The sequence below is a fragment of the Neophocaena asiaeorientalis genome, unplaced genomic scaffold, assembly GCF_003031525.2.
Source record: "Neophocaena asiaeorientalis asiaeorientalis breed wild unplaced genomic scaffold, Neophocaena_asiaeorientalis_V1.1 scaffold19, whole genome shotgun sequence".
In the NCBI taxonomy this organism is placed as follows: Eukaryota; Metazoa; Chordata; class Mammalia; order Artiodactyla; family Phocoenidae; genus Neophocaena; species Neophocaena asiaeorientalis.
Genome location: NW_020173388.1, coordinates 3,832,585 through 3,842,875, shown reverse-complemented (window position 1 = coordinate 3,842,875; position 10,291 = coordinate 3,832,585). Strand labels below are relative to the sequence as shown.

The 10,291-nt window shown below is 52.6% G+C and overlaps 1 protein-coding gene across 1 annotated transcript in view; it reads left to right on the top strand.

Annotated features, from left to right (window-relative positions):
- Positions 1-10,291, top strand: part of CRACD (capping protein inhibiting regulator of actin dynamics) — a 49,311-nt gene that overhangs the window by 29,147 nt on the left and 9,873 nt on the right. The window contains exons 4-6 of the mRNA XM_024746678.1: positions 827-895; positions 3,117-3,299; positions 3,957-6,750. Coding sequence (XP_024602446.1) covers positions 827-895; positions 3,117-3,299; positions 3,957-6,750 — 3,046 coding nt within the window. The remainder of the gene's footprint in view (positions 1-826; positions 896-3,116; positions 3,300-3,956; positions 6,751-10,291) is intronic.

The following is a 10,291-nucleotide window of genomic DNA, read 5'->3' as shown; positions in this document are numbered from 1 at the left end:
GAGACCCTTTTTTTTTTTTTTTTTTTTTTTTTTTGCGGTACGCGGGCCTCTCACTGTTGTGGCCTCTCCCGTTGCGGAGCACAGGCTCCGGACACGCAGGCTCAGCGGCCATGGCTCACGGGCCCAGCCGCTCCGCGGCATGTGGGATCTTCCCGGACCGGGACACGAACCCGTGTCCCCTGTACCGGCAGGCGGACTCCCAACCACTGTGCCACCAGGGAAGCCCCCAATGAGACCCTTTTGTAAATATGGGCGATACAAGACAGAAGGTATAGCTGGTGCAGATGACGTGATGTGCTTGTACCCAGGGCAGGCAGGGCGACTGGGATGTGAATCATCAGCCTTTTTCTTCTCCTCCCTTCCTCCCTTCCTTCCAAGTTTTCTTGCCCCCTCTGGTCATCCACTTCCTCAGCCCAGCTCCTGTGTGCCCCTGGAAGGGCCCTTCTTTCCTTTTCATGGGGTGGAAGGCAGCCAGCAAAGCCGAGAGCTCTGAAGTTGGGGCCCTGCTTCCCAGGTAGGGTGGCAGCAGGGCAGCACCTGAGATTCTCTCATCGGTGGGGAAACACATCAAGGACTGAGGTTGGAGACCGCCCAGATGGGAGATGTGTTGAACTCGGGGGAGAGGGGAGCACACACCATGCCCCGGGAGCCCTGGTGGAGTCCGGACATTGGCAGAGTCCCCGCCGTGAACCTGCCGGCTCTCTGCAGCCAGCTGCGCCCCTGCGTGGAGGAGGGGGTGGCCCTTGCCTGCACAGACACTGTCTGGTTGTCTGCCCAGGACTTCCTGTGCTGGCGTTTGACTTGAGCACTCTCTCTACTGTTCCAGTCCAGTGAGACGCCAAGTTCTCCGGGTCCTCTGAATCTGCCTGGAGCCGGAAGTGAGATGGAAGAGAAGGTAGTATGATTTGAACTTGTGTTGGCAGCTTCCTTACTTTAACTTCCATTCTTCCTTTTGTTGGGCGATCTGCTGCCTCATTTTCCCATTCATAAATGCTACCTTTGTCCATTACTTTAAATTCCTTCAAAATGCAACCAGTGGTAGATGTTGGAGCGTCTGTTTCTATGGTGATGTAACTGCTGGAACTGAACCCTGCTCTGAAAAAGAGCCACACTCCCGCCACGCCTGTGTTTGGGGTCTCAGGTGTTGGTAGTTTTCCTAGGTGTATCATGTATTTTAAGACACCGGTAAGCCATTGAAAAAAACATTCAAAAACACCTGAACGTAAAGAGTGTGTAAGGAAAAGTCTCCTTCTATTTAGAGATGCCCCCCAAAAGACCTTCTCTACTTGTGTGTATTTTTGGTTTTTAACTTACACACGTTCCACTGAAACCTGGGACGTTACCTGCAGGAGCCTAGGGAGCCCTGTGGAGATCACGTGTGCCACTTCTACAGAGGCCAGTCCGCTCGCATGAGGACCTTTCACCTGCACAGGGGTCCAGGGGTCTTCCCGGGGTCTGGCAGACAGTATGGCGAGAACAGGGCATGTCCCTGAGTCTTCTGAAGGGGATGACTCAAGACAGCTCCATCACCCAGATGAAGAGGCCCAGCTTGAATAACTAGAGACGAAACATGGCATTAAATCTCAGCTTGAAATGCTTTATCTGCGTCTTCAGTCTATCACATTTGGCTTTAACTCCTCTTACACATCCATTAGGGGATGGAAATAAATGTTTAATTCATCTCTCTTCAACAGTAGTTTAGAATTTGACACCTATTATAAAGATAAACCATAAATAAATAAAAGCTTAGGAGACCAAAGGCTGGGATTATTTTTCCTTACTTCCGTGCTTCTTGTCATAAATTAGTATTTACTGAGCGTTCGTTTTGCTCTTGGAGCTAGCTGGCTCCTTTATCTTTGTGCATAAATATGGAAGATAATTGCAAAAAGCAAAGCCACCAGCTCAACCCCATTGACTCTGCCCTTACTGTGCACGGACACAGTCAAAACAGGGGAACCCTGGCCTCCGCTGATGCTGAGCCTGTATCTCAGCTGCTGGAGAAGGCAGTTAGGGCCGTGAGCGCCCTCTGCTGCGCGGTGGCGTGCTGTGGCCAGGAGCCCTTGCCTCGCTGCTTGCCTGTGAAGACTCTGAAGTTACAGGCGTGGCTCCTTACCATCTGATTCAGCGTGGACCGTGAGCCTCGGGCTCTCTGACCTAACTAAATGTATACGGTTGGTCTGAGGTTGCGCTTTGTAAGTGACCACACCTGTATTACAGAGCCGCAAGCAGTTCTGCGGCTCATCCTTTGCAGAATTGCCTTTCCCCTGTGTGTAGCACATTTCTGCCCTTCACCTTCTCACCCAGGCCTCCTCCTTTTCACTTCCAGTGCACCAGTGCTCGGTGACTTTGGAATGATCGTGCTAAAACATTTTTGCTGATTAGAAATTTTATGCCCTAGGCAGAGAGGTTATTATACTTTATTGTTCCTTCATTCTTTTAGCAAATATTTATTGAGCACTTACCAAATGAGATTTGCTACTTGGGCATTAAAGAGGATTGATACAAAGGCCAGAAAGATACATTCCCTGTTTGAGGAGGCTAAAGTAGGAGCTGAGGTATGTACACACCATGTCTGTGGCAGTAGAAGGCTCTTAGAATTACAGAGTTCTTAGCATAGAGATGAGCTAGTCCAGCGCTTAGCAAACTACTACTTATTTTAGGCCTCGTGGCCATAAGTTGCAACTACCAGACTCTGCTTTGTTCTGCTCTTCCTTTCAGCGCAAAGGCAGCCAAGGGCAATGGTGTGGCTCTGTACCAGGAAAACTTTATTCAGCCAAACAGTCTTCAGGCAGGACTGGCCCACCTCGCCTGTGTCTTACTGACCCCTGATCTAATCTAACCCCCGTACCATTCAGAGTAGGAAAATTAGTCCCTGAAAAATTAAATGACCTTTACAAGTTAATAACAGATTATCACTGGCAAAACAAATACTCAACGTCTTTTCATTATAAAAGCAGTGTTCACTTCACTGTGCCCACGAGCCCCGTCCGCGTGCCAGCATCTCCTGGGCCGGGCTGGGCAAGGTGCAAAAAGCTCCAACAAGTGCCGCCATGCCGGGATTCCCTGCAGGTCGTTCTCTGATCCAGACTGACTTCACATTTCAATCTCCACTGTAGGCTGCTCCAGTTAAAACGTCTCGGCCAAAAAGGCACTTCTCCTCTGCCGGCACCATCGAAAGTGTCAATCTAGATGCCATCCCCCTGGCCATCGCCCGCCTGGACAACAGTGCCGCCAAGCACAAACTGTCCATTAAGCCAAAAAACCAGAGGGTGTCAAGGAAGCACAGGCGACTTGTCGGGGTATGTATGGCCCGGTAGACACCCTTGCTGGCTGGGCATTAATGTTGCCTAGCAGGATGGTGCTGTGAGGGGCCTATGGAAGGAACTCGGTCTGTCCCTGTCGGGGATGGCTGTGTCTCAGGCACAAGGGTGAAGGGGCCCATTTCCTTTCCACCACCCTTTCTGACTTGTTGCCCGCCGGTGGCTGGTGGACCTCAGAGAGAGAGGCTGCCTTCCGAGGGGCTCCGGACACTGTGTGCTTTGCAACAGACGGGCGGCCCACTTTCCTGTGCCACGGCTGAGCCAAAGCTTCTTCAGTTTGATTAGAGGAGACTTCTCAGTCACAAGTTTCAGGGGACATTGATGAAGCACAAATTTCATTTTTCCTCACCTTTCTAATGCTGGACTACCAGTTTTCCTATGATGATTCATGTGTATTAAAAAAAAAAAAGAACTTGAGGATGACATGTAGAGAGGAAACACAAAGATGAAATTCTTTTCCCCACCCCCAGTTTACTCTTGGTTGTGAGGGATACCCGAGGTTACCTGTCTCTGTGCGTAGAGAGGGGAACACTGCCCCTACTTTTGAGATTAGGAGGGCCACCCACATTGTGAGTAGGATTGTAATGGTAGCCTGTGCACAAGGAAAGCTAATTCTGTTTCCCTTACCAATGTTAGGATCGACAGAACGAGCAAGGTGGCTTCCCGCATCAGCTGTCCCTAGACCAGAATGGGCACCCTGGAGAAGACAAGCCAATCTGGCATGAAGAGGAGCCAGAGGCGCTGGACTCGGAGGAAGAGAAGCGACGCCAAGAAGAATACTGGCAAGAACTTGAGGCCAAGTGCAAACGGCAAAAGGCCGAAGCGGCAGAGAGGCGACGCCTGGAAGAGCAGAGGCTCCAGGCCCTGGAGAGGAGGCTTTGGGAGGAGAAAAGAAGGCAGGAGGAGCTCTTGGAGGAGGAAGGGGAGGAAGAGGAGGAAGGAGTCCAGCTAGAGGCAGCAAAGAGGCAGCGTGAAGAGAAGGCGCAGAGTCCGGAAGAGCCAGGCTGCCGAGGCCCAGCGCGGAGGGAGCAAGATGAAGAAGGGCGCCTGGAAGCCGAGGAGCCGGGTCGCCTGGAAGCCGAGGAGCCGGGTCGCCTGCAGGAAGAGGCGCGGCGCCTGGAGAGACGTGCGCAGCAGGAGGAGCTGGAGGCGCGGAGCCGGCAGGAGGCCGAGAAGCTGCGGCGGGAAGAGGAGGAGAGAGCATTGGAGGAACTCAGAAGGCTGGAGGAGCAGGGGCGGCGGGCGGCCGAGAAGCAGCAGCGGGAAGAGGAGGAGAGTCGGCAGGAGCTGGAGGCGCGGAGGCGGCGGGAGGAGGAGGCGGAGGAGGCGGAGGAGGCGGCGGAGGCGGAGGAAAAACGGATGCAGGAGCTCAGAAGGCAGGAAGAGCTGGAGGCGCAGAGACGGCAGGAGGACGCGGAGGCGAAGAGGAGGCAGGAAGCGGAAAAGAAGCTTCAGGAAGCACCGAGAGTGGAAGAGGAGAATCAGCCGCTGCTGGACCACAAACGGGGCTTGAGGAGCCCACTTCAGAGCGACACTGCAGAGAAAGCAGAACAAGAACATCTGACACCCGAGAAGCCAAGAGAAAACTCTGAGGAGCCGAGTGTTTGGGTGAAGCAGAGCCAAGAGGCCACCGAGCCATCAGGCGAGCAGGCCGGAAAGCAGGGGGATGTTCCCGGGGATCAACCTTGTGGATGGCGGGAAAAGAGGGAAGAAACCAACGCAGAGCTGCCCCAGAAACAAGAGGCCCAGGTGGAAGAGGCGTTGGCTCCAGGAGAGAAGAAAGAAGCTGCCGCTCCAGAAACAGACAGAAAGGTGGAGGAGCTCAGATGGCAGGAGGTAGATGAGAGGCAGACCATGCCCAGACCCTACACTTTCCAGGTGTCATCCGGAGGGAAACAAATTCTCTTCCCCAAAGTCAATCTGAGCCCCGTGAAGCCCATGAAAGATGAGGGGCTCGCCTCTGGTCCCCAAGAGCCAAAGGCCCCCAAAGCCAGCCCAGCCTCCCACGCCCTGCCCTCGTCCCTGAGCATCCCACACACGGCCATTCTGGTCACGGGAGCCCAGCTCTGCGGCCCGGCCGTCAACCTGAGCCAGATAAAGGACACGGCGTGCAAGTCTCTCCTGGGCTTGTCAGAAGAAAAGAAGCACGTGGATGTCCCCGCCCTGGAGAACCCACCCCGAGCCCCAGGCGACCCCCGGGCAGGCAGTGGGAAGACCAGGCCCTCCCAGGAGTCTCCGAGCAGCGCGGCCGCGCTCGCTGAATGGGCTTCCATTCGGTCCAGAATCCTGAGGAACGCAGAGAGTGACCAGTCTCGGCCGGGTGATGAACACACCCCCAGGGGCCGATGTGATTCCCGCGGGAACCTCCGGAGGACCCCGCCGGTAAATGCAAAGTTCTCCATTAAGCCTGCCTGGCAGAAATTCTCTGATGGGGGCGGGGAGACCTCCAAACAGAACACGGAACTGGAAAGCGTTAGAAAAAGATCCCAGCCGGGTCCCAGCGAAGAGGCCCGGCCCCAGCTCCCTGCTGCTGATACTAAAGAGCCCGTGAAGGGTGCAGAGAAACCAGGGGCGCACCAGGAGCCAACGGACACCACGGAGGGGTGCAAATTTGCCAAAGACCTTCCATCTTTCCTTGTTCCAAGCCTTCCTTACCCTCCACAGAAAGCAGTGGCCCAAGCAGAACCCGTGGTCACTTCGGACAGCGAGACCACAGGTGGAGCAGGAAAGCCGGAGCCCGTGATGCCAGGTGGAGAGGATAAAGCTTCCCCTTTTGGAATAAAATTGAGAAGGACCAACTACTCCTTGCGCTTCCACTGCGACCAACAAACAGAACAAAAGAAGAAGAAAAGGCACAGCAGCACGGGGGACAGTATCAATGGGGCGCCGTCAGCTCCGGGGAGCACAGCTGGAGAGAGAGAGACAGAGGCTGCGGCCCTCAAGCATGGCCCGTCCCTCCCCACCGAGAGGAAGCAAGCCCCGGCCCCCTGGAAGGACTCTGCTGAAAGCCCTCCCAGCCACTCTCCTCTTGCAGCCCAGTCTGGGCCCCCAGCAGCCAGCACCCAGCCCCCGGCTCCAGAGCAGGACAGGGCAGCAAACAGAACGCCCTTGGCCCAGAAGCCAGCCCTGGCTCCCAAGCCCGCGGGCCAAACTCCGCCGTCCTCCCCGATCTCCAAGCTGAGCAGGCCCTACTTGGTGGAGCTGTTGGCTCGCCGGGCGGGGAAGCCCGACCCGGAGCCCGGCGAGCCATGCAAGGAGGGCCGGGACAACGGGGGCCCCCGGACGCCCTCACCCCCGCCGACTGAGGAGAGGAAGGACCAGAAGCGGGATGAGGAGGAAGAGGTGGAAACAGAGAGGAAGCCAGCTTCCCCGGCGCCGTCTGCCGCCCGGCAGGAAAAGCCTTCCGCGACACCCGAGGCGGGGAGGAAAGGTGAGTAACCGTAGGTTGCAGAACCTCTGCCTCTGTCCAGCCTGTTTTCCGTGCCCAGGGCCAGAAGTAGCCCCCGGAGCTGGCGTTGGAGCACTTGCTTTAATTAGAGGCTGGTGCCCAGTTCCCCAGGGGCCCTCACTCATGGATCATAGCGAGGCTCTTTACTTTTCTTTACAGTTTTGGAAATGTGGACTGACTGTTGCGTGTCTGCAGTTCACACCGTTAATGATCCTTACTTACCCAAGTAATAAGTTGGAGGTGCTGGCAGAGACGGATTTCGCTTTCGATTGGCAGTGGAAATTGAAACGTGGTCCACGTTAACGCAGATGTCATTAATCTTTATGAGGGGCCTGTGCAGTGACAGCAAAGACTGGAGTTTCCTAGACCAGTGTCTGTGTTCTGTCTCTGGGCACTTCGCGGCACCCAGGTGGGAAGTTAGGGGGTTTGGACAGCCCCCCTAAGGAGCCTCTGTGTGCATAATCAAGTTTGTCTCAGTTTAATGCACAATGCCCACATATGCATCCTGACCCCACCAGCTTGCCAACTGAGAAGCCGGAAATTTTAGAGCAACCGTTACTCCTGCCTCTGCCCCTAGTGTTTCTTCATGCTGGATGTTTGGGGCAGCACGGTGATCACCTGGATTGGCTTTGGGGCCCCAAGAACCTTCATCTGATACTTTTTCTTTTCTGTTTTGCAGAGTAGGTGGTCAGGTGTGGTTCATAGCCCAGGAAGTTACTCGTATTTCTCAGAGAAATTCTCCCCTCAGGTTTTTTAGGGAAGATTTAGGTGATTGTTTAGGTTTGGGGTGATTTTTGCAGAGAAAACAGCTGTTTCCCAGAGATGTTGGTTTGGTTACTTGCCTTATGGAAGACGCTGTCGTCCTTTGTAACCAAGCCTTGCCCCGAAGGAGGGGATTGCTGAAGCAAGTGAGGCCCACACGTCCAGAGGACCTGTGCACCTCCTTTGTAGGCGTCCACGGTTCTGCTCGGACGCAGCACAGGGTTACGTCCTTTCCCCTGTCGTGTTCATCCTCGATCTGGTGCAAGGCTGTGGCGTGGAGTAGGCTGGGGACCCGGGTGTTGTGGCTGCAGGAGTTGAGATGGTTGTGCTGCCACCAGAAACACGGGCTGCCTCTGTGGCAGTTTTCTCCCAGGACCTGTCTGCCCCAGATCCAGAGCCAAGCTGCAGGGTGGAGTGGGTGGGGCGCTCTTGCTAGGCTGGGAGACAAACTGCGGCATGCTTCTGTGGGGCCGCCTGAGCACACACTGACAGTGACCACCACCCCACCGGATCACACCCAGGGCCCCCAGTGTGTCTCTGTGTAGCTAGACTGAGTCTTTCCCCAAGGGGGCCAGTTGGCCCAGGTCTCACACCAAGCGGTGGTGTGGAGTGAGTAGGGCTGGGGTGTTCACCCAGCTCAGACTGGGGAGTGCAGCAGGGTGGCAGCCACCAGTACAGAGTTCTCTCCACCATGATTGTTGGCCAACCAGTGCATGCACACTCCTCACAAGTAGAGTCTAGGCTTCTCCAGCCCTTCTGTCTGTCCCAGAGGTTCTCCCGGCAGCCGAGGGGACTTGTCTCCTTCCATGTACAACACTAGCGTTGGGATGCCCAGTCTGTGGCTCAACCTGCTAGCTCCCCAGGGCCACGGGTCAACCCATACCGACTTTCTCTTCCTTTCAGATCCCTCTCAGGGGCAGGGGTCCCAACCCTATGCTTTTTTGTCCATCCTACCCAGTCATGTGGAAATCTTTCTTGCAACTTTGGTCGATAGTTCTTGTGCCAGTTTCCAGCTAGCGTTCCATGAAAAGTGTTCTGCATGTAGATGTATTTTTAATGTGTTGGTGGCAGGAGGTGAGAGCTCTACATCTTCCTACTCTGCCATCTCCATCCCTCCCCGCCTCCGGAGTCCTTAAACATACCATTGGTTATACACGGCCTTCTGATACATGGGCTGAGTGAGGTGTCTGCATCTGGGTACTCAGTATTAGAAAAGCTCGATTCTATTATTTCTGGATTTTAAAATAGGTAAATAGAAATTTTAATCTTTTCTTTCTTCACTCTCAGTGAATTGCCTTGCACATCCTTGAAGGCACCCACACACATTTCTTTGGAGACACCGATTTAGAAAGAGGTCTCCATTCCCTAGGTAGAGGTCAGCAAGGACCAATACATGGGCCCAAGGCCCTGGGAAGGCATTGACTAAACCCACTCCAGTGGGAATGGAAATAGCAATGATAATCCCCCAGTGTCTGTCCTCCAATGCTTTGATTATAGATATCACCAGATATCATCTCATTCTGAGATTCTCACCTCCTTCCAGTGGGTAGGACAGATACTAAGTGGTCCTTTCTCCCAAGAAGTGACCTACAGGAGCAGTGATTAGATGCCAGGATACACTTGCTCGTCTCCCCAGAGCCTACAGGGGGGAACTTGAGTGGGCTGGCTGTGGTTCTCATGCAGTGAGTTTAGAATGAAAGAGAATAGGTTTAAGCATTGTCACAAAATAAAATTTTAATTAGACACTTTGAACTCCCCCATTAAAAAGATTATGCGATTAACAAAGAACTTCTCTGTCTTTTAAAACCTTGACTGAAGTTAGGGATTTTACTGTTGTGGAAAATTTCAACAACAGTAATCCTTTGTGCTTAATCACTTACAAAGTGCTTCTGTTTACACCATCTCATTTAATCTCACAGCACGTGTGCGTTGTCCTGGCTCCATTTTACAGATGAGGACATCAACATCCAAAAAGTTAGGTGACTTGCCTGTTCCTCATAGTGGTAAAACCTGGATGAGGAGTTCTTTCCCGGGTTAAATGATCTTCCCATTTGTTACCCTAGGACTTCTTGCTGTAATTCTCACCTGGTATTTGTAAAATGCTGTAATTAAGCCTCTAGAAACACTTTTTACATTAATGTTCCTAATGTTACTTCTTGGACTGAATGACCATAGTCATATATTTGTTCAAAAAAATTATTCAAAAATTCCATAGAATTTAGCAAAACCTTGTTTTATTTTCTTTTTTTTTTTTTTTGGCTGTTTTGCTCATTTTTCCCCCATCTCTTGGATAATACCTTGGGCATAATTCTTTTTTTTTTTTTTTAACATCTTTATTGGAGTATAATTGCTTTACAGTGGTGTGCTAGTTTCTGCTTTATAACAAAGTGAATCAGTTAAACATATACACATGTTCCCATATCTCTTCCCTCTTGCATCTCCCTCCCTCGCACCCTCCCTATCCCACCCCTCTAGGTGGTCACAAAGCATGTTAGGTCCCATTTGTTTATTTTTGGTTTTATTTCCGTTTCTATGGGAGGTGGGTCAAAAAGGATCTTGCTGTGATCTATGTCATAGAGTGTTCTGCCTATGGTTTCCTCTAAGAGCTTGATAGTTTCTGGCCTTACATTCAGGTCTTTAATCCATTTTCAGTTTATTTTTCTGTATGGTGTTAGGGGGTGATCTAATCTCATACTTTTACATGTACCTGTCCAGTTTTCCCAGCATCACTTATTGAAGAGGCTGTCCTTTCTCCACTGTA